The sequence below is a fragment of the Heloderma suspectum genome, chromosome 6 (genome assembly GCF_057233095.1).
Source record: "Heloderma suspectum isolate Gila_16-S chromosome 6, 16-S_ref, whole genome shotgun sequence".
NCBI classification, from domain to species: Eukaryota; Metazoa; Chordata; class Lepidosauria; order Squamata; family Helodermatidae; genus Heloderma; species Heloderma suspectum.
This window is the reverse complement of record NC_139463.1, coordinates 41,674,806-41,697,968: the sequence shown is the minus strand read 5'-3', so window position 1 is coordinate 41,697,968 and position 23,163 is coordinate 41,674,806. Positions and strand designations below refer to the sequence as shown.

Sequence of the window (23,163 nt, the reverse complement as noted above, 5' to 3'; positions counted from 1 at the left end):
CAGCAGTCATATCAAGAGAAGGCCACAGTAAAATAGTATGTTTTCAAGGCCTTCTTAAAACCCTGCAATGACAGAGCATGGCGGACCTCCGATGGCAGCTTGTTCCAAAGGTGTGGGGCCACTGTATTGGTTTTTTTACATTACACTTTCATTGCTATGACTTCCCCAAAGAATCTTGGGAATAGTAGTTTGGTGAAGGTGTTGCTCACCAAATAACAGTTCTCAGGATTTTCCAAGGGAAGGAATACCTGCTAAACCCATTTAGGTCCCACGTATGATACTATTTAAAGAAGAGCTGTTTTTACTCACTCCATTGTTGTGACACTTTTTTTCTGGATTGCAAGCCATTTTTATTACAGCCCTATCCACACACTTCTGATTCATGCAAATCTAAAAAAATAACAACAAAGAACATCTTTTTTTAAAAAATGGACCATTTCATGCCAAGCAAGTTGGTCGCAAATAGTGATGTCTAGAAACTGACCCAGTTCTACAAGTTATGCAGAATGAGCTATTAGAATGAGTGGTAGAAATATGGACTGTGCCATTTTAGGTTGTCATATTTTAAAATGCTTTCACTCCCCCACTCATATGTAAAAAGCTCCCTCCCTGTATGTAGAAAATTAACATATTAAAGAAAAGGTGTCATAATACCCCGCCTCTGAGGTTCTAATTTGCTACACGTAGAAATTCTTTTATGTAGAGGGAGTGTTTTAAAAAAAAAAATAACCGTTCCCACACACGTGCTATTGAAAATGATCCAGAATTCTACCACCTTGGTCAGTCTTACCACTACATGTTACACTCATCACATGATATTGTTATTATTTACTGCAATAATATTTTACCACTTACAAAGCAAGCACCTAAAATTCACTCATTCAAGTACCATCTCCCATCAACTGCCCTCTGGAAAGTATTTCAGGGGAGAGGGTGGTAGGCAAGGATGACATCACGACCGACTCTATCTGGACTTTCCACTCACCCCGCAAAAGGCCACCTACCACTGCCCTTTGGGATGGATTACAGGAGCGAGGGAGGCAGGCAAGCGTAATGCAGTCTGTGATCTGCCCCAGACCCATGTAAAAAAAAAAAAAAAAGATGTGCAGAAAATATTGAAGTTCTTGTGTGTTTCAGGCCCATGTAGGAACACATTTAATTTGGGCGGGCAGGCCTATTCTGTTGCATGAATTCTGAAGCTCCCATTTTCCAAGATGACTGATGCTCTAACTTTTTTTTTTTTTCTGATGGGGCATCTGTTTGTCTAAACTTGTGCCAGGAAAACTTCAGACTGCGCCATCAGTGCTCCATGTTTGATGCTAATCTTGCTCAGAACATCACTTCCAGTTACAATGTGAGCTTTTCTCAAAACACTCCATAGTCCGGGTCCAAGCTTGATCAGAAGGTGATGCAGAGATAAAGCAACTTTTTATTCCAATTCCAAAGTGAACCCACAGTGCTGCACATTTGTTTCTTTTTTATGGGGATCTCTGGGAGATCTGGACTCACAGTAAATGACAAGACCCCCAAATGGGTTGAGATCATGTTGCCAGCAAGAGAAGGACAAAAAAATGGTGCCAAAGCAAAAATGGGGAAAACCAGCGGCCATTAATCTATGGCAAATGAAGTGAGCAAGGGGATAAAGGAACTGTGGGAACATTTCATCCCTCTGAAAGCCCTTCTTGCCCCCATGCTGAAAATATTGACCAATACTGACTTTTAGTAGTGCCCTAGCGAAGATCTGTTTCCAGTCATATTCTGTCATTTCTGGATTACAATCTGCTCTTTCCATAAAGGTTGGCTGTCACAGATAGTTTAGGCTCTCTCGTGATGGAATTGATAAAAGCTCCTGATGTGGAAAATATTGATGCTGGTAAAGTTGGTTTACTTGCAATGTACATAAAGAGTTAAAAACTGTTGATCCTTGATTAAGTCTACAAATGAGAGATTCTGGATTTAATCCATAAGGAGCATGAGCCATTCAGATGAGAGATTTCCATATAATAATGGAAAATAATAATGAGAAAAATATCAGGATTTAATAGCACCTTATTTTATGAAACTCAAAGCCACAAGATGTAGTGCTGACCAGTAGCTTTGAAAGGACATTAGACAAATTTATGGAAAAGAACAGATGTGCTGATTTTACATGATGGAACAAAGGCAGGATATAGATGTGCTAAATAAAGAAAAGGATTAACTGTAATGGCTAAATAGAACCTCCACATTAAATGTCCCATTCTCTAGGCACTTGAGGTTCACAGTGGAAGCCAGTAGTGTCTAATGGAGTCAAGGCAAGGAAGGCAAAGTCTGGTCAAGGAAGGCAGGGTCCCAACAAGCAGATAAAGTCGAGGCATGGTAAGTCAAGTGCTCTCTGATGCAGAGGGCAGATAAAACCAGGACCCCAGCCAGCTCCAAGTCATTCCTTCTGGCTGAGGCTCTGTCCTACTTACGTAGCTATAGGAAGATGTCTCGGTAAGCAGCTAAAGCCAACTGAAGTCTTGTGTAGGCTGACAAGACTTGTAGCATGATTGGCTCTGCCTCCCTGAAAGAGCTGTTTAAGAACTGGATTCTTAAAGGGCCCTTGCCTGATTTTGCAGACTTCAATGAGGCTGGGGAGATGGAGATACTGCAGGGAATTTCTCCCCCGAGGATGCTGGCAGGGCTGTATCCTCTGGCTGGCAGGGCTCTAAATAAGGTACCACCAGTTCTTCCCCCAAGGAAGTTGTCTGAGCCTCGTTCTCATCAGAATCTTCCACTAAGCACTGTAAGGTTGAAGGTCGGGGATCATGACACGGTGACTGTGTGCCACTGAACACCAGTTGCTGGGGAGCAACAGTGAAATAGGACTATTCCAGATCATTTGTCCACACCAGCAGAAGTGCACTATCTGGCTCCGAAAACAAACCTGATCACTGCAGCATCCATAGTTGAAACTCTTACCTTGTCTTTCCCACAGCCGGTACCATCCCGAACCAAGAATGGATCCTTCACTCCCGGCCCTTTCATGTAGTCTAAAGTGACACACAAGCGATTCTGCACCTTTGCATAAATTATAGCTGCATTTTCAATAACAAAAGGCTTTTTACTTGGATAGTCACACACTAACTTGCCACACTTGAGGTCCCTGCAAATTAACACAAGAAAGGAATGAGGGGGAGGAAGAAGTCACAGATGACATCACAGGCCCAAAATAACGAATTCCCCAAACACAGCTATCAGAGCAGTAGCTGGTTCATTGCCAATATTTTCCTGTAAAGATATCGACATAGGCATAGGATTTCTCAAAAATATTACTACTGACTAGGAGGTAGAACAGCTTTCCTCAATCTGGTGCCCTCCGGGTATGTTGAACTACAACTCCCATCACTGGAATGATGAGAGTCGCAGTCCCACACATTTGGAGGGCACCAGGTTGGGGAAAGCTAGAGTAGAACAAAGCAGAAAAATTCTCTAATTGGCGATTATGTTTGCTGTTGTTGCTGTTTTTATTGTTGTTTTTATTGCTTTTTAAGACCGTATCAGTTTTTATGTAGTGTTTTATTACTGCATACTGCCTTGGGAGGGCTTCTGCCCTGAAAGACAGCCAAGATGTTATGAATGAATGAATGAATGAATGAATGAATGAATGCATCTCTACTTAATTTGTGAGGACTGCTTCCACCACTGCCAGCAGGGATTTTTCATACCATCACATTCTATGTCCAAAATCAAGGATGCAGATCAACCAAAGATGTAAAACAGGCAGAATGGTGCTCAAATTTGCACACTTAGTGCAGAGTGTGGTATTCACAGGCTCTTCATCTAGCCCTTTATACCATGGCAGAGGATAGGGTCAGATGTGACCCATGGGTTTATGAACTACAAAGGGTGAGGTGTCAATGTGCGCCACTAGCCATTGCCCAGCCGTTGTGTAGATAACATATTGTGTAAAGCAATGCCCCTCTGCGTGTGACCACAGGCCCTTCTGATGTGATATGTCCACTCCTTTTCCGGTAGGGACAAATTGTGCAGCAGGGAGTTGGGGGAACTATGTGCATATTAGTATGACACATTATTGTTCTGTGGTGTAGATCTTCAGTTGCTTCTCCATTCATGTAAGGGTGGAGTGTGTGCATTTCCACCAACTGTGCTCTCCAGAAGAAAAAATAGCATCCAAACCCATGAGTGTATGTGTGCAAACCTGCCGGTAGCCCATTATACATGCGGGTTTGATGCCTCACCTGGAATGTTGGGCCATTGGGAAAAAGAGCAGGCTGTTGCCTAAATGTTTTAGTTTAGCATAACTACGGATTGCTGTTGAGCACGAGGTGAACTGCTTTGGCCTTTTGACTTCTTCTGACACTGGCTCAGTGGCCATCTTTGCTCCTGCAGGACTACCCAGCCAACCACCACATGGTTTGGTGCAGATAACATGAGCCAGCTGGGGGTTGGAGTGGAGTCGCTATTCAAACCACTTCACATTTCAGTGGATAGGATCCAGGGTTAGCCATGCTTAAGAGTAGAGCCAATTAAATCAATGGGACTTAAGTTAGTCATGACTAACCTGTCCCATTGATTTCATTGAGTCTACTCGGAGCATGACTAACTCTGGACTGAAACCAACGTCTTTCTTCTCTGTTAATTATTGATATTTTTCTGGTACAACAGATTGATTCCAACACTGCACGAGTGTATAAGAGCACAACTATTAGGAGCGGTTGAAAATATTACAACAATGACAGCAATGGCTGATATAAAAACAACCTAGATCCAGAGCAGACAAGATTGTGGGGGGAAGGGGATATAGATAAGCACGTCCCAACTCACCAGTGTGCATTTAACCACTCATCAGTATGCCATTTGTTCTACTCTCACTCACATAAACAGGCAGAAGATGGCAACATTATTCCTGGACCACCTGAGATTACATGGATGAATGCTTCTCCATAAAAGTAATTCCCTGTCCATAAAAACCCTGCCTATTGGGGGCAGGATAAGCTACAGCGCTTCTTGACATGCTAGTTTTCTATGTTCAGGGATCTTCTATCTATATATGAAGCACTCAGGTATGTGATCTCTCCCATCCACTGTCTGAAGTGGTACAGTTCAGAAACACTTGCCCCCATGATCTACTGTCTCCGTAGGCCAGAACATAGGCACTATATAAACAATAACAGTAGTTTTACCAAACTCATGGGTTTTGCAAGAGAGGGGAAACATAGTTCTAACAGTTTTACTACAACTTCTGCCATGTGTATGGACTAGGCCTCTGTACTGAGCTGTCAAGTGGTGGTGAGGTCCACTTTATCACACAAAATGCGCAGATATGCGTCAGAACGAAGTTGCATCCTGTATATCAGGGGTGCATAGCCTTTTCAGCCCCAAGGATTGGGTCGGGGGCCACACACACAAGTAATCCTGACACAAATCGTTGTTTTCTCGCTGCTAGCAGTGACGGGAAAAGAGCATTCTGTAAGAGGATCTCTGGGGGACTGGAGAATACAGGCAACGGGGAAATTGGTGGGGTGGGAGCAGTCAAGGCATCCCTGGGGGCTGAAGTAAAGGCCTTGGAAGGCTGCAGGTTGTGTACCCGTGCTGTATATCCACCCAAATATGTCCTGTGGCACACACACAAGTGTTGGCCAGGTTACAACAATGCCCTCCATTGCATCAAAGATACATTGACATCAGGTTCACTTTCTTTCAAAACGTACTGCCACTGACAGTTCTCGTATCCACGTGCAGAGGACCCACAATGTCCCATCCTGTCCTTTTGACTGTTAATTTCTTCATAGCACTGCGAAGATCCACTTTTTGAATCTGCAAACATAGCACAGATCCAAATTCATCAGGGGTGTAGTACTCTGTGAGAAGCTGTCTCTCTCAGCCCCTAGACACTGTTCCCTGCCAGTGTGGCCATGTACACATTGGCCAAAAAGGGCGAATGCATCACCAAAAAAGAAGAACAGAAGAGGACACAGATCTGCATAAAATCTGAATATCTCATCCTATGGGTTGGATCCAGATCTAGTCATACTAAGACCCACTGAAATCAAGGACTTAAGTTAGTCACAGCTACGTATGTAGACACGTCTAAATACAACTATTTTCAGTGACTCTACTCAAAGTATGACTGAATCCAACTATACATAGTATGCAAATTTAGAAAGAATGACCATAATTTAAATAGAAACACAAGACATCTCACCATCGTGGGGGAGACTGTGACCAGGTAACCTGCGAGCTTGCGCATTCAGCTTTCAAGGTGCTGACTGTTGCTGGGCAACTTCGGGTGCCCCTTCTGCTCTCCCTTCTTAGGGTTCATTAAGCCAGACTTGGACTGGATAGCCCTTCAAATAGTAGATGCCTCCAAATAAAGGGCTGTCCTCTGTAATCTATTCCCTGCACTGACTCAATCCCGGGAGCTCCAGAAAAAGGGATGCATGAGTAATGCATACATCAGCTTTTCATACTTCTGGGGGATTCCTACATCTGTTGATATCAGCTGGATTTCAAATGCAAAACTTCTGTCCAGCATATTGGATGGGGCTGGCCCAGGTTGCAAAAGACATACGAGAAAAAAGATAGGATTCGTTCCTGACTCTGGTGGCTCTGACCCCTGGCTCCTGTCCTGGCTCTGCCTCCCACTTGACAGCTGCTCAGCCCTGACACCAGCATGGGAGGTCAGCCCTAAAGGAAGAAGCCTGGGTGATGCCACTTTAGAAGGCATTCTCACCTCCAATTTGAGGAGGTGGCAGAAATGGTAAAGAAAGAGGCCAAAGAAGTGCAATGGAAATGCAGCAGGGTGACAAAGGGGGCAGGGGACAGGGGAAAAAAGAGAACAGAAGAGGACGGAGGCAGTCTGGGGAGAACTGAGGGGATGTGGGGAAGGGAGAGCATATGGGAGAGGAGAGGTTCCAGTTACCTTTTCCAAATACTTTTCGGCACCATCGATCCGGACTTTGGCATACTCCTTTCATGCAAACCCCAGTTTCATCCTCACATGGCTGCCCATCCTGGACAAAAAAATCATCTGTGCATTCTGTAGAGGTACCGTTGCAGTACTCCTTCAGATCGCAGTCAAGGTCAGGGGTGTCTCTGCATAAGGTGCCTTTTGTCTTCAACTGGTAAGCAGAAAGAGAAATAAGACCCAAGTTCCAGTTCACATTCAAGACATTACTCCGGTTCATACATCTGAGTGCATGCTTGCAGCCCAAATCACACTGTACAGGGAGATGTGTTGCCGTTGCCGAGCTGTGCCTCCCTGGTAACTTGTTTGCTCTTCCATTGATCGCATAGGGGTACTTAGCACCTCTCTTTTGTATGATTGTAGTTGTTTCAATATCAATACTCAGTGTAGAAATGTGGCAAAAACTACAGGGAAACATGCGAGCGTTGCCAGACTATGCCTCTCTAGCAAGTGTGGCTTGGGGGGAAAAGAACCTGTGATGTCATGCCATCATGGTAGCATTCCTCACCCACTCAGTGAAGCGGAGCAGAGTGGGACAAGGCTACTGGAACGACAACACATTTCAACTGCATGTTACCAACAAGGTGGGAGTCTGCAGTGCCACCACGCATTTCCCCGCAAACTGCTGTTTTGGCCTACAGTTCTTTTTTTAAATATATATATATATTTATATGTTGTCCCCAGCAACACCAGACAGGCCGCTCAACAAGATCAGCCTCGGATGGCCTTCTCTCTGTCCCATCAGCCAGGACGGCTAGGCTGGTGAGGACAAGGGAGAGGGCCTTCTCTGTGGTGGCCCCCACTCTGTGGAACTCCCTCCCTGGGGAACTCCGCCATGCTCCCTCTTTAATGAGCTTCCACCACACATTAAAAACGTGGTTGTTCAGGCAGGCATTTGGGATGGGCTAGGGTAATTTTAGAAATGTGATGTTTTTAATGTTGAATTTTATTGTATGAACTGTTCTTATCATTGTACATTGCCCAGAGTGGCTAGGTGACCAGCCAGATGGGCGATTAATAAATTTAATCAATTAATTAATTAATTGATATGTTTTATTTATTTCCTTCAAATATATAACACAGAATTATAACATTATAAATGGAAAGAAAGGCTCCTCCTATGCAAGCACCGGGTCATTACTGACCCCGAGAGGGACACCAGCTTATACTGGCGTTTTCATGGCAGACTATAGCGGGGTGGTTTGCCATTGCCTTCCCCAGTCGTGACTACCTTTCCCCCAGCAAGCTGGGTACTCATTTTACCGACCTCGGAAGGATAGAGGGCTGAGTCGACCTGAGCCGGCTACCGGAGATCCCGGCTTCCGCTGGGATCGAACTCAGGTCGTGGGGAGAGTTTCAGTTACAATACTGCCGCCTACCACTCTGCGCCACACGACGCTCTAACATTATAAATACATACTCATTAAACAAACAGTTAGATCACACAACAATACATTCAATGATAAAAAAAACCTGCTGGTTTAAGACTAGCGTTAAGGCTCTCTCGTGTTGGCTTAAGCTCCACAAAGCCAGGAAATTGGAAGCCGAGGCTGAAGCTTTAACAAGCGTGATCAGTGATGATGTTGTGCAAAGTCACAAAATGTGCTTGCGTACAACTTACCCTCCATGCACCCACATAACTTTGCCAGCAGCTGCTGCCGTGGGCTTTTATGGGGCAGAAAAGCCTTAAGAACTTTTGAACCACTGCCCAGAACTTCACCAAACCAATGAAAGGCACACCTACTCAACAAGACTGAATAATGTACCAATAATTTCACCAAAATTTTAAAGAAATATATGACACGGTGAGTAAAAAGGACAATTGCGTCAATTTTCAGCGCTTTTTAACTGGCTGTAACTGTGGCAATTTGTACCTAATCAGTTTGAAACTTTGCTCAATTGTAGACCTCATCCAGTAGATCAGTTTGGTTGTTTGGTTGTTTGTGACATCAAGCTGGCTTACCAGCCTATCAATCAAGCCGAGACCACCCTCTGCTGTCTCCTACCAGTATAAATAAGGTGTGGCATGCAGAGGCAGCACCTCTGTGCGTGCCTCAGAGTCGCACAAAGTGCGACGCTAACTGCGCACTTAGTGATGCACTCGGAGATGCGCGCAGGAGTGCACAGCAAAATTCTCCCTCCACCTTGGAAGACGCAGGTACAACTGCAAAAACGGCAGCAGGAACATCTACTCCTGGGGGGAGGTACTACCACCTAACCTCCTTCAGTGTGTCAACCTGTAATGCAGGAGAGCGCCATTAGTTAACCTGGAATGTGGTTTCAGTGGGCCTGAAATGCGTTTGCCAATGGAGGAAGCTGGGGCCACTATAGATGTAGTGCTGGGCAGGGGGTGTTATGGTGGTGGGAGGCGACGACATGTCGACATCAGGAGAGGGGAAGGCGATTGAGACATCTGTGTGCTCGATCCCCTTCCAGTCCGCCTTCCAACCTCAGTGATTTTGGTGTCTTGCCTGCAGTCCCCTCTAGCCTGAAGGTGCTGCTGGTGAATGCCAGGTCAGCTACTCAGAAAAGTAACATAATTTCTGAGCTTATAGCTGAAGAACATGCCGATCTGGCTTGTGTTACTGAAACTTCAAACTTGGTTGGATGAACTGGGAGGAGTTCATCCAACAACACTACAAGCAAGAAGGATCTTGGAATTGTTGTCAATCACAAGCTGAATATGAGCCAATAATGTGATGTGGCTGCAAAAAAGGCAAATGCTCTTTTGGGCTGCATTAATAGAAGCATAGCTTCCAAAGCCCAGGAAGTACTAGCTCCCCTCTACTCAGCACTGTTTAGGCCTCATCTGGAGTACTGTGTCCAGTTCTGGGCACCACACTTTAAGAAGGATGCAGACAAGCTGGAGAGAGCTCAGAGGAGGGCAACAAAGATGATCAGGGGACTGGAAACAGAGCCCTATGAAGAGAGACTGAAAGAACTGGGCATGTTTAGCCTTGAGAAGAGAAGACTGAGGGGAGATACGATAGCGCTCTTCAAGTACTTGAAAGGTTGTCACAGAGAGGAAGGCCAGGATCTCTTCTCTATCATCCCAGAGACACGGAATAATGGACTCAAGTGACAGGAAGCCAGATTCCAGCCGAACATCAGGAAAAACTTCCTGACTGTTAGAGCAATACAACAATGGAACCAATTACCTAGGGAGGTGGTGGGCTCTCCCACACTGGAGGCGTTCAAGACGAGGCTGGACAGCCGTCTGTCGGGGATGCTCTGACTTGGATTCCTGCATTGAGCAGGGGGTTGGACTCAATGGCCTTGTAGGCCCCTTCCAACCCTACTATTCTATGATTCTATGAGTTAGTCTCCCCCAAATGTGTCCACCAGGATTTCTTGTGCAGCACCAAGCTCAACTAGAGGGGCAGGGAGGGGGGGTAGCCTTGGTCTACAGGGATTCTATCCCTCTGGTCAGATTCCCTATCCAACAGTCAGCCAGTTTTGAGTGTCTGTACCTGGTGTTGGGCACCCGAGACAGGATAGGGATTCTGCTGGTGTACCGCCCACCCCGCTGCCTAAAAGTCTCCCTGCCTGAGCTGACTGAGGTGGTCTCGAGCATGATGTTGAGGACCCCAAAGCTTATGGTCTTGGGGGACTTTAATATTCATGCCGAGGCTACTTTGTCAGGAGCGGCTCAGGATTTCATGGCCGCCATGTACAACCATGGGCCTGTCTCAAATAATAGCTTGCCCAACAGATGTGGCAGGGCATACTTTGGACCTGGTTTTCCATGCTGGATTGGGAGAAAATGATCTTCAGGTGGGGGAGCCAGTGGTGACTCCTTTGGCATAGACAGATCATTACCTTATCAGTTTTGACCTTCAGGCCACCTGTAACCTCCACAGAAGTGGGGGTGATGGTCCACCCCCAGAGACTGATGAATCCGGATGGATTTTTGAAGTCTCTTGAGGATTTTTCTGCAAGCTTAGGCATAGGGATGTACGAATCCCCTTACCTGCCGTCCACAGGGGTCCGCTGAGCGGGGGGAGGTGATCCATTCCTCCCCCCGGAATCCTCAACGGGGGGGAGGCGATCCGTTCCTCCCCCCCTGGAATCCGTCCAGGCCAGCTCCACTTCGACCCTGCGGAGCCGGCCGCCAGCTCCGCAGGGCTGAAGGAAGTCGATATGGCTGGCAGCCATTGCCTTGCCGTATCTCTGTGTAAGTCAGTCCCCCGGACGCAAATGGCATAGTGGGTGCCATTTGCAGCCGTAAAGCTGGACGATTAGCCTAAATGCAGTCTGCTACGCCATTTGTGTCCCTGCTTTAGCCATGATAAGGTACATAAATATTTTTGTAGCCTATCACGGCTAACACAGGGACGCAAATGGCATCTGCTACGCCAGATGCCATTTACGTCCGCAGCCCAGCAGCGGATGGAAGCCTGGCTGCGGACAGGCCCGGCCGGTGGCTCCGTGGCAAGGCCACAGAGCGGAGCCGGCCAGGGAGGATTCCAGGGGGAGGGACGGATTGCCTCCCGCCCCCACAGATGCCCCGGAAAGGAACCAGGTAAGTGATCCGCCCACCCCTAGTGCAAATGGCAGAAGACTGGAACAAATATGATCAAACACAGGTAAGAATCCACTTGTGATCTTATTCTGTGGCGGTGATAGCGGCAAAGAAATCCTACTTCTCCACCACCACTGCATCTGCTCAGTGTTGTCCAGCGGAGCTCTTTCATGTGGTTAAAGGCCTCTTGGGCGTAGGACTTGAAACACAAGAACTTGAACCCTCAAAGGCCTGCTGTGAACAATTTCTCCAGGCCAAGCATAATTTTATACACCTCTGTTATGTCTCCCCTTACTCTACTTTTTCTAAGCTAAACAGCTTAACAGATCTCCAGTCAAAACACAACTGAATCTACAGTGATATATCCTGCAAAGGAAACCAAACCCGTGTAACTACCATCCCTGGAACCTATAGCCTTTCAGGGAAGTGGGGAGTATATAACAATACTACGAAGCTAGCTCACCTTGCACTGCTTCTGCCAACAACATGGTCCCTGGGCACATTCCTTTCCTTTTTTCAGTGTACAATCTGATTGACAACATGCATTGCTTTCACATTCCTGGAAGCAAAAAAGTAAATACGGAAGGGTGGGAGTCAGAAACATATAATCAGGCAGCTTAACACTAGTTTGGGAGAAATGTTGGTGGGGGTGGGGTATTTGCTTCATGCCCTGGACTGGAGAGCCAGAACCCCTTGTGAAGACGTTCCGGCTCACACACGGGAAGTGACAGATGCTATTTAAGCAAGTAAATGTGATAATTAAGAACTGCAGCACTTGGTCAACCAGGTTACCAAAACTGTGGGTAGGAGGCACCACCTTAAGGAGATGAGAGACTGCCTCTTCTAAGATGATGCCTCTGCACCATGAGTGTGCACTGTCAAAAAAACAAAAACAAGCAAAGCTTTATTTTTTCTCCTGCTGTAGTCATATGCAAATCCATGCAAATTTAACTGAGTAATTTAGGGTGCAACCCTATGGCGATAGGCCGCTGCCTCCAAACTCAGCAGCAACCGCCTATCCAGGCAGGTCAGGAGAAGCACCGAGGGTATCGTTCCCTCCGCGCTTCTCCTGCCCTGCATTTGCAGCTAGACAGACGATTTTGGCTGTCTAGTCGGGGGAGGGCTGAGTGGGGCAGAAGGCTGCTGGACAACACATGTGTCGTACCAGCATTTCTGCCTTCCCCGCCCCGGAATGTCCCCCGGAACACCCCATTTTGGCCGATCCGCACTCTTCTTCTGAGTGCAGAGCACAGGGCTGTTCCACATTGCCTATGAGGCAGCATGGAACGGGGGGAAAGTCAGTTCTCCGGGAACCAACCTTAGGATTGCTCGCTAAACCGCAGAGCAATCCTATGCAGCAATTACACAGGGAATGGAGAGAGGCAGTGAAGCATCTACAGCAGTCCCTGGACAGGAGGCCTGCACTGAGCACACAGAGCCTTGAACAGGACAAAGCACACACCGTCCTCTCTGGGACAAGGGTTCAAGACCCACCTTTTGCCAAGAAAGGCCAGGCCTTACAAGGGGAGCTGCAGAAACACACTGACAGCAGCAGCCTCCAATGGGTTGCTGCATAGGGGCATGGGGTTGGGATGAAGAGGTGGGAGTCTGAACCCCGCTGGGGGAAGGAGGGAACGTGCCATCACTTGCCTGCCCAGAAAAAAACACACACATTAGGAACAAAGGAGAGGGAGCTCCCAGGACTCAACCCCCCCACCCCCTAACAAAGCAGCTCCCTAACCACTCAGCCACAATAGCAAACAGGAATTAGACACTTCACAAAACATTTAACCCCCAGCCTTAACACCCAATTATAGATGCCAACAGCAGAGGGGCTGCAGGAGGAGCCCTAACTGCGTGGAACAGCTTGTGTTTCACATACAAGGAGCCCCAGGTTGAAATCTAGCATACAGCCCCGCACTAGGGAAAGAGAAGTGGACCTGGAGGCAAAGGAGCTGCTTGGACCAATAGCCTAGCTCTGGGGTTCCCAACGTGGTGCCCATGGGCCCCAACGTGCCTGCAGACACCTCTCTGGGGCCCCGCCAGGCTCCCTCCTAATTCCCCACCCCCCATTTTAAACTATTTTTTTAAATGGTAAAAAAAAAAAAAGTTAACTAAGAGGCAGTTCTACTGCAAAGAAAAGTGCCAAAGAATTCTGCAGACTAAAGTGAAAAGCGTTGAGGGTGGGAGAGAAAGTATACCACATCAGGCTGCAGATGGAGGGAGGGGTGTGTGTCTGAACGCTCACTAATGGAGAGAATAACTGATGGAGAGAATGACCTGGTGACCTCCAGATGTGTTGGAGTACAACTCCCGGTATCCCCCAGCCAGCATGGGTGTTGTTTTCCAACACATCTGGAAAGCACACAGACTAAAGCTGGTCTAAAGGCACAGGCTGCACCTACTTGGGGGACTCCTTGGGAAGCTCAAGTACGCTACACCTTGAATTTTGTGATGGAAGAATGAACTGAAAATATAAATTCTATAAATAAAAAGCTTCACAGCTTGCACAGACTGGCTCCAATGGGTGCCTGACTGATGCCGAGAGTTAGGCCATCGGTCTCCATGCACAGCAGATACTCTTTCTCCTGTGCTGCCCCCAACTATGGCACGTGCTTCCTCAAGAACTACAGCTGACCCCTGCTCTCTTAGCCTTTAGAAAGGGTGTAAAGACACATCTTTTCAATTTAACCTTTCAAAATGTGTAGTTTTAATGTTTTAACTGTTATTACTGTTTTTTATGTTCTTGTTTTTATTGTTTTAAGATGTTATTGTTTCAAATTGCTGTATACCACCTTGATGGCTTTTCAGCAGATAAGACGATATATAAATGTTAATAATAGGTAAATAAACATTTATGATGCAATGAATATAGACTTGAGCACGCTCCGGGAGAGAGCGCAGGACAGGAAGGCCTGGCGTGCTACGGTCCGTGGGGTCACGAAGAGTCGGACACGACTGAACGACTGAACAACAACAACAAAACATTTATTTATTTCATTTTCTTTCTCTGTTTATTTATGTATTTATTTTTCCTTCTACTAACAAACCTTGGCCGAGCCACAGTCACACTGCTCTCCTTCCTCCACTATCCTGTTCCCGCAGGTGGGGGCTCTGTACGTGATATCAATACGTGGTCTGTTCATGAGACATTGTGACGATCCAAACCCTAGAAAATTCCGGAAGTCTTTTACACTGCAGCTGCTGAAGAACTTGGCACCGCTGGACTGTCTGCAGGGCAAAACGCAGGAAATAAAAGTTTCCTATAACACAGAAAGCCAAGACAAAATGACCTGCAGTTGTGGAGTTACTAGGCTTCAGAGGGCAGTGGTTCTCAAGTTTTTCTACTGACAGAGGGAATCCTTTCCACATTGACTTGCCTGCTCAGGAGTCTCTGAGGCACTGCCACAGATCTGCTGTGCTTTGCACGGTCAGTTTACACCAGAGGTGCAGAACCTTAGACCTCTGGGCCAAAGCCAGCCCCCTCCTAGGGATCCAATCCGGCTCTCTGGGGTCCCCCAGATGGCTTTGCCCCCTTCTCCTGGCCCCACTCCTTTTCCCCCTGACCCCATGGTGGATTCCCATCTTTTGTGTAGGTTTTTCCTCATTCTAAAAGGTTGAAATTTCTCTCTTAAGGCTTAGTTATTAGCAGTAAGAGCTTTAAATTAAACTATGCTTGTATTTTCGGCATTTTGGCCCTGTCCCATTTGCCGTCAAACCCACCCACCACTGGAATGTGGCACCTGAGAGCTTATCTGGAAAGGCATTCAGCCCTTGGGCTGAAAGAGGTTCCCCACCCCTGGTTTACACAAACCAGCCCTCTTGGGCCTCCTTGTTTGTTTGTTTGTTTGTTTATTGCATTTATATCCCGCCTTTTTTCCTCTTGCAAGGAACCCAAGGCGGCTTACATTATCCTCCTCCTCTCCGTTTTATCCTCACAACAACAACCCTGCGAGGTGGGTTGGGTTGAGAGTCTGTGACTGGCCCAAAGTCACCTAGTGAGCTGCCATGGCCGAGTGGGGACTAGAACCCGGATCTCCCGGCTCCTAGTTCGGCACTCTCACCACTACACTACACTGGCTCTCCTTGTTGGCCTGGAGCCTAGTTCTCACCAACATGGCAAACCTGTGTCTCACTTTGATGTAGCACTTTGGTCTGCAGGTGGGGCCCAGATAATGGAACACTGCCTCACGAGGGGAGAAAGGAAGGAAGGAAGGAAGGAAGGAAGGAAGGAAGGAAGGAAGGGGTGGTGTGGTGGGCAAATACTCTCATCCTGGACATCATACTAGTTTTCTGTGTGCAGGAATATGTATAAAGGAGAATTCACTCACATGAGCCCCCCCACCTGCAGTCTGAGATGGCATAGCCCAGACATAGGTATACTGCCTCAGCAAGAATGAGTCCTGGAAATGGCACTGCAGAACACATTCAGCTTTGCCCCTATGCCTTTGCATTGCCATAGAGGGGCAACAGGAAGATTGGCAGGGATGGGCTAACTTGTCCATCGTAGTAAGTTACACTTGACGTCAATGGGTGGTGGTGGAGAGAACTCAATACAGGGCTTCTGCGGGCAGCCCTGTGTTCTTTGCAACATGTAGTTCTGCCCTCAGTCTCACTCTGCTTCACAGGGTTGTGTACTAAAATCATGTACTGGCCCCCTTTGGGGTGAAAGGGCTCCTGAGATTTGAATGGAGGAAAGTCACCAAATGGAACATGCAAAGTTACCAAAAGGAAAAGGCTGAAGAATTGGAAAAACAGGTGTGCATACACGCAAAGCTCATGTACAACCAAAACATGCTGTCAAAGAACATGCTTTTCCACACTGTGCAAAGACTTGGGGAAAAGTTGGCTTGTTTCCCTAACCATAGTAATACTAACCGGTTTGTATGGGTCCTAGGGCTTCTTAATTCCACCCACCACCACCACCACCACCACCACCCGGTTTTTGTAGCTCTTAAAGCGCTACCACCGCTCAGCTGAGAGCCTGTTGGCTGAGTGGCTTCTGCATAATGTGAATGGGGAGGGGGAAAACTTTGCCTAGCCCTAGTTTGGACACAAGAAACTGTGGTTAGCCGAAAATGGAAGTAAACGCTCCCAGTCTCCTTCTAGAAGAGGAGAGGGAAGCACACAAGCCAAGGCTTATACATGTAACCCTGAAAGGGTGTAGCTTAAGAAAGAACATAGACACAAACTGTCATCCTGCACATCCTTGAAAGGGATACATCCAGTGACCATGGGGCACATCCTCAGCTTGGAAACTGTTTGGCACCTTGCCGGGAGAGGGGTGGCTAGACTTGGGGTCTCTAACAAAAATACCTGCCATTACAGCAGATGGAGTATGGGTGGAGAGAGTTTGTATATTGCAGTATCCCTCTGCAGTGCATCCTCTCCCACTCACAACCTGCTGCAGGTCTTGATAATCCCATGTCAGTGGTGGAGGACAAGTTGCCCTCGCTGTAATGTTGTTCCCAAGAGCAGCAGTTTACTTCCTGCCCACAGGAATGAATGGTGGCCATTAATTTCTATGGGAGATAATAAATAGGTTTTATGCGTTCGATTGCCATCAACCCAATCTACTGTGTGTTTCTCAGAATGTTGGGAAGTGACATGGGTGGGGAGGGTAGAATAACAGACCTTATTGTGGACACTATGCTAATGATAACAACAAATATCGCTGTACTAACTTACACTGCTTTGGTATTCATTACACAGGTGGATCCTGGACAGAAGCATTGTCTTGAGTTGTCAAACTGCAGCCCCAGGCTGACTCCCAGCAACTGTGCAACTATGACAGAAAACGTCTCCAGCGTGATCCCGTTCTGATACTAAATGGGAGCACAGATCCGTCAGTGCCTAGTAGCATAACAGCTAACCACAGAACTCCATCTTCGGAGGCACCATCATCATCATCATTATTATTCACAACTACTGTCATTGGATGAATGTGCAATAGTGATTCAGGTCTACTTTAATTTAGACTCCTGTCTGTGTATTTGGCAAAATGATGTGCAATTAAGCCCATAACAGATGTCCTGTACAGTTGAGGCTAATAGTACACATGCAAGGCACAGCAATGATTTGTATCTGCTTTGAAAAAAAAATTGCGTTTACATCTACAATTTTTCAGGTAAGTGTCCCAAACGTGCAACACGGGAAGGCAGAAAAATCTGCAAAACTAAAAGGACAGGTTTTGCACATCCCTAAAATCTGGTCATATGTCTGCCCCAATGCCACCATACAAGCCATTCCACCCCGCCTCCCCCGCCCCCTGCACTGGTGGCTTCTTTGTATCAAATGGTTATACCACTAGGCCTTTGAAAACAAGACTATATAAAAACTCCGCTTCAATCTTGCATCCAGATTATGCATGCTTAAGCCCCCTCTCCTCAGAGGTGCTATACATGATAAGCAGGCACAAAATTGCAGCCGCTGCCCCCCCCCCCAGTTCCCAAGGGCCAAATTAGATGAGATGTTAATTGTACGGATCCTCTCTCTGAAGCTGCCATTTGCATTTCAAGGGAAGCTCCCGCTGGTGCCAGTGGAGGTTTCTCTTGAAATGCAAATAGCAGCTTCAGGGGAATTTTGCCAGGACCATGGAGGGGAGAGAAAGAGTTACAACATCCCCTGTCAAGGCTGTTCAGGCTTCCCCAAGGCTGCTATTTACATAACAAAAACAAATCCAGTTTAATTGCATTCGCACATTTAACTTTGCATCTAGTCCAACCCTATGTTTTCAGGAAGTACAACACAATAAGACAGGCTTGATTTTTTAAAAAAAAATTAAGCGCAGTTCAGTAGGTAATTGAGTGCAGTGTATTTAGCATGACCATACCACAGCAATCCCTGCAGAAGAGGGTTTGACACACATCTTTTTTGCAAACGTTGACCCCATCGAATCAGCCTTGTTCCTGTAGCTGGGGGAAGAGGGAGAAATCTCTTGAATTTCGGGCGGTCCTTTAACAGAAGCATCATTGTTTTAACTATTACTTCTATAATTTTCTCTCTTTGGGCATGGCTTGGTATGTGCTCTCCCCTGGGATGCCCGTGACCTTTCATCTTCTAGTTCTACAACCCTTGGCAACGCCAATCTTTCCTGTTTTCTTCGAAGACTCCACCCATTCTCCCTTGCTGCCCCTTATGCTTGGAACGCCCTCCAAGAACATCTTTGTGGTGCCACCACTCTCTTATTCTTCAAAACCAAGTTCAAAATCCACCCCTTCCATGAACCCAAACTGAAATAATGCCTAATCACATGGAACTCAGTATACGGCAGCTTCCTGTGTTCCTGCAGTTGCGGAAGGGTCAACATAACAGAAGGGTCAACTCTGGTCAACATAAGGCAGCTTCCTATGCTCCTGCAGTATGCTGATGCTAAGCAGAATGCCTCAGCCTTTCTCCCCTCCTCAGGTGTATTTTGATGCTTGCCTCCCTCACATTCTGCTCAGCATTGGCCATTTCTCCATCAGCTTTATTCCCTTTATTTGTGCACAGCCCTCAACTGTTGTAACACATCCTCAGAATCTCCCCAACTGCGCATGCATTGTCACACTTCCATGTGCTCTGACCATGACAATAACAGACATTTTCCCTGAACTAGGACAATGCAGAAGACTCCATTTTTAAAATAAAGGAGGGAAAGAATGCACTTCTTACACAAATAAAAATGACACGTCGTGCGGTCGTAGAGTGAGGTGGACTTGTTTCCACTCCACAAACTTTTCCAGTAACTCGTCGGGCATTCCTGTGGTGGAGATTTTATCCTTGTCTATCCAAAACTCCAAAGAGGACAGTATAATCCTCATGTTGAGTTTGAAAAACATCTGAAAATGGGAATGAAAACAGAAGTTTGAGGGAGGTTCTGAAACAAATACATTGAACCAAACTAAAGGATGGCAGGTATCAAGACAGGAAGGGTCTCTGCCTCAGGGCTTGGAAAGCTCCTGCTGCTAGCTGGAAACAACGCTGGGCTAGACAGACCAATGGTCTTACTTGATAGAGAAGGCAGCGTCATATATTCACATGAGCGTATCGTACAAGGCCAGTATCAGCACCAGGCATCCTTGGGCAACTGCTGGGGCCCCTGCACCCAGGTGAGGCCCTCTGCTGGGTCTACCTTGGCATATTTTCCCCCGTACTGGTGCTTCAAGGAGCTCTGGGGAGCTGGGTCCAGCTGCCATTTTAAGTTCCAACAATGCCCCTGCCTTCATTTTGCTCTGGGGCACTGCAAGAAATTAAAATGGTGCCCCACTCAGCAGAGCAGCACTGCTCAGAGCCCGCCATGGCTCAGTGATAAAGGAGAGCATCCCTGGAGTGCACTTAACCAGGGCCTCCTTGAACTTGGAACTGGCCCTGCCGTATGTGTAGTCATGGGGACATTCTGTAGAACTAACCATTGTAACAGTTCCTTTGCAGCTGGGAACCTCTGCAGCAGGGATTGTTAAGTGTTACCATAATGACAAATTCCAGGGCGGGGGCAGAGTGCGGGTGAGCTGTCTTACATGTTTGTATAACCAGCTACCTTGGATTTTTAACTTATTTTTTTAACAGACACTTGAACTTGCTTAATAATAATAATGTGCTTCAACTGTTGATCTGGTTGCACGTTCCCAGGATAGCTCAAACAGAGTTAATCACCCTGGGCAAAATCTGCTGATCTTGACTCTCCTCTCTAATTCAGAACAATCTCTAAAATGGGAGAGAGGAGGAGGGGAAAGGAAGTGGGATGGCTCTGAAGGAAGATGGTTTCATAGTGGAAGAAAAAAAGTGGGCTGTTTAGGCTAGACTCAATTATGCCTGCCTGAAAAGAAATGGGATGGTTTCAGGTTCACCTGAAAAGAAGCAGAACGGTATATCTCACCACATGTCAAGCACTGATCCACATGTCAGATAAACAATAACAGGATTGCTCTCTTTGGTAGTGAGTCCAAATTGCAATTTGTCCCCACTCCACTGGGACTGGGGTAAACACAGCCCTGCTTGCAGCCTGCCGTAAGCAGGACTGCCCTCATCCAAGTCCTGCAAGCCACCTTCCCTGACCTCTGAGATCCACCTTCGGGTAGAACAAGGCCACAGAGGAGGTGTTCCAGGTCCTGGTGGGGCATCATTTCCCTCTGGGGAGCAGACTGGGACTAAAACTCCCAGCATCCACAGCAGGAAAGTGTCACTCTGCACAGCATTCCTGCTTAGAAGGAAGCCTCAGATGGCATTCCCTGGAACAGAGTTTGCAAACCATTGCTTTTGTAAGTATTGTTGACCAGCCCCATTTTGAAGCAACTCCTTATGAAGCATCCAGATACCACTCAGGTGGGCAAATTGCCCCAAGGCCCCAAAAAGCTGAGAGACCCCAATGCACTGCTTTCTACTGCCTAAGGCTAGTAGAGAAGCAAGTGTGTTCCCATCCAACGTTTTACCTTTAGGTCGGTTGCTTACGGAGTCAAATTGGAAGCGTATTCCTGGAATTCTACCCACACAGGGCAAGAAAGGGTCAACAACCTTGTTACACTCTCAGCAGAAAGCAAGCTACCTAGGGAAATCTGTTTTGACAATTTAATTGTTAAGTTCACCAAAATGAAAGTAAGGAACTCCTTTGAGTAGGTATCAGTTAGTTAATTAATTATTGTAATTAAGGACTGTGAGTTGATACTCCATGTACTTACCTATATTAACTACTGACAGTATTTGTGGACTAAGGGGGGCTGACTTGCAAGAGCCTCAAGACTATGTTTTGGCCCAGGCCCGGGGTTTACCTCTCTGTGGCCCTGAAACCAACATTCTGCAGTACAGGTGTGGCCAGCTCGAAAGCCCTAATTACATATTACATTAATAGTGTGGCTTGTAGTGTATAATTTTAAATTTTAATCCTAGGCATGGGAGGGGGCCCTGATTTCCATCCAGACAACAGTACATGGTAAGGGAAGGTTTATCCCTCTCTAGCTGTGATCCTGATGAAAATCCCCCCCTCCCCAATGCTGACATTAGCAAAAGGAAACAACCTCCCGCTGGCACAAATGGGATCTTTTTTTTTGTATCACTTATGGGGGGGAGGGGGCAGAATTTTCACTGGGATCACAGCTGAAAAGGGAAAAACATCTGCTCCACCCCACCCCACCCCACCCTCATTATGGTTCTGATGGAAATAGAGGGAGGGGGGCCTCTGCCTATGAATCAATTAAAAAATACTCTTACACGGCTACAAGATATGCTATTGATGTAATTTGCAGTTAAGCCCTAAGTTATGCATTGGATACTTCTGCGTTGGTCAGGGCCCGGCCCTGGCATTGTTCTTGCAGGTATCTCACCTTAGCCTGAGATCGATCCCTGGGATACAAGCACAAAGGCAAGGTGAACATTGCAGAGTGGGCTCAGGACCCAGGACAGCCTTCCTGGGAAGAGCCATGAAGTATTAAAAGCCTGGGCTGTAGCAGTGTTCTAAAAGGCATGACTTGCATAGACATTGTCTATCTCCATATAAAAATGCATTGACTTACAGTGTTGATAAAGCTGATCAGCTTGGTGATTTTCCCTGTCACAAGATCTTCATCTGAACCCATATAATCAAACTGGAAAAGAGTAACACTCCCTTGTTAGCCAGCTCTAACCACTCAGGGCTACTTCATACATTAATGTTTTTTGTATGTCCACTGACAATACTTTTAAGTGCACACCTAAAAATAGAAAATTTGCATTTGAAAGAAAAAAAACTCCAATGTTTGGAAACACATGTATCATACAGGTACAGTCATCAACCCAGGGCATGGTCTGAGGACATGATAGAGCACATGATGCACATGAACTTTGCTGAAGCTAGGCAGGTTCTAGGCTGGTCACTATGTGGGAAGCCCATGTACAGCACCTTGAGTTCCATGATGGGAAAAGGACAGGATATACATGTACTAAATAAGTCAACAAAAGTCAACATTGAAAAGCAGTTTACAAGTTATGTAAAAATACATAGACTCATAGGGTTGGAAGGGGTCTACATGAATAAATACATCTTAGAAATAAAATAACATGGACCCAACTGGCTTCAACTCCCTATCTAGTGTTTGCATGGAAGCAAACCTGGGTTTGCCCCCATGCACCTTGTAAAACAGCCCTTGGAGGTCACTTTCACAGGAAATGCTTCTCCGAGTATGTGCAGTATCATCCAACTAATCCACACTGTACATGTGAACACAGTGATGGCTGCAGGCCCTTAGAAATATTGCCTGTCATCGCTCCCATGTGTGGAAGAGACCCCTCCCACATCTCCCAGGTTTGGTGAGAGTGAATTTTATTATGTTTCGTTATGGTAAAGGTGGCAGTAGCTGGAGTGGATTATTGAATGCTAAGGAAGATCACGCTTCTAAAACCCAAAATCAAGCATAGAGCCACTAGTTACAACACACACACACCCAGGCAAGCCTAATTTTTGAAGTGCTTTGGACCAACAGAGAGACATTAAAACAGACCTACCAGAGACTTGGCCACAATCACATGCATTTCCACATATCTCACGGTGCTGAAGTTAATCTGTTTTAATTCAAAGAGGGAACAAAGTTCGAGACCGTATTACTGCACTCTTGTGGTATATGTGCTTACTATTAACATCGTGAAAAGGTCACAGATGGAACTACAATTGCCAACAAATTCTGGGAAAGGGCAGGATCTGGTGGCTTCCCTGCCCCACTCACTCTGGGTCTCACTAAGT

At 46.5% G+C, this 23,163-nt stretch overlaps 1 protein-coding gene across 6 annotated transcripts in view; it reads right to left on the bottom strand.

Annotated features, from left to right (window-relative positions):
• LOC146340693 (disintegrin and metalloproteinase domain-containing protein 2-like) overlaps positions 1-23,163 on the bottom strand; it is a 44,526-nt gene that overhangs the window by 6,939 nt on the left and 14,424 nt on the right. For all 6 annotated transcript variants that reach the window (XM_084808197.1, XM_084808199.1, XM_084808200.1 and 3 more), the window contains 11 exons: positions 22,929-22,985; positions 21,962-22,033; positions 19,128-19,294; positions 18,307-18,388; positions 17,163-17,299; positions 14,525-14,705; positions 11,938-12,033; positions 6,908-7,106; positions 5,697-5,802; positions 2,944-3,127; positions 310-390 (listed from right to left, as the gene is read on the bottom strand). In XM_084808197.1, coding sequence (XP_084664323.1) covers positions 310-390; positions 2,944-3,127; positions 5,697-5,802; positions 6,908-7,106; positions 11,938-12,033; positions 14,525-14,705; positions 17,163-17,299; positions 18,307-18,388; positions 19,128-19,294; positions 21,962-22,033; positions 22,929-22,985 — 1,362 coding nt within the window. The remainder of the gene's footprint in view (positions 1-309; positions 391-2,943; positions 3,128-5,696; positions 5,803-6,907; positions 7,107-11,937; positions 12,034-14,524; positions 14,706-17,162; positions 17,300-18,306; positions 18,389-19,127; positions 19,295-21,961; positions 22,034-22,928; positions 22,986-23,163) is intronic.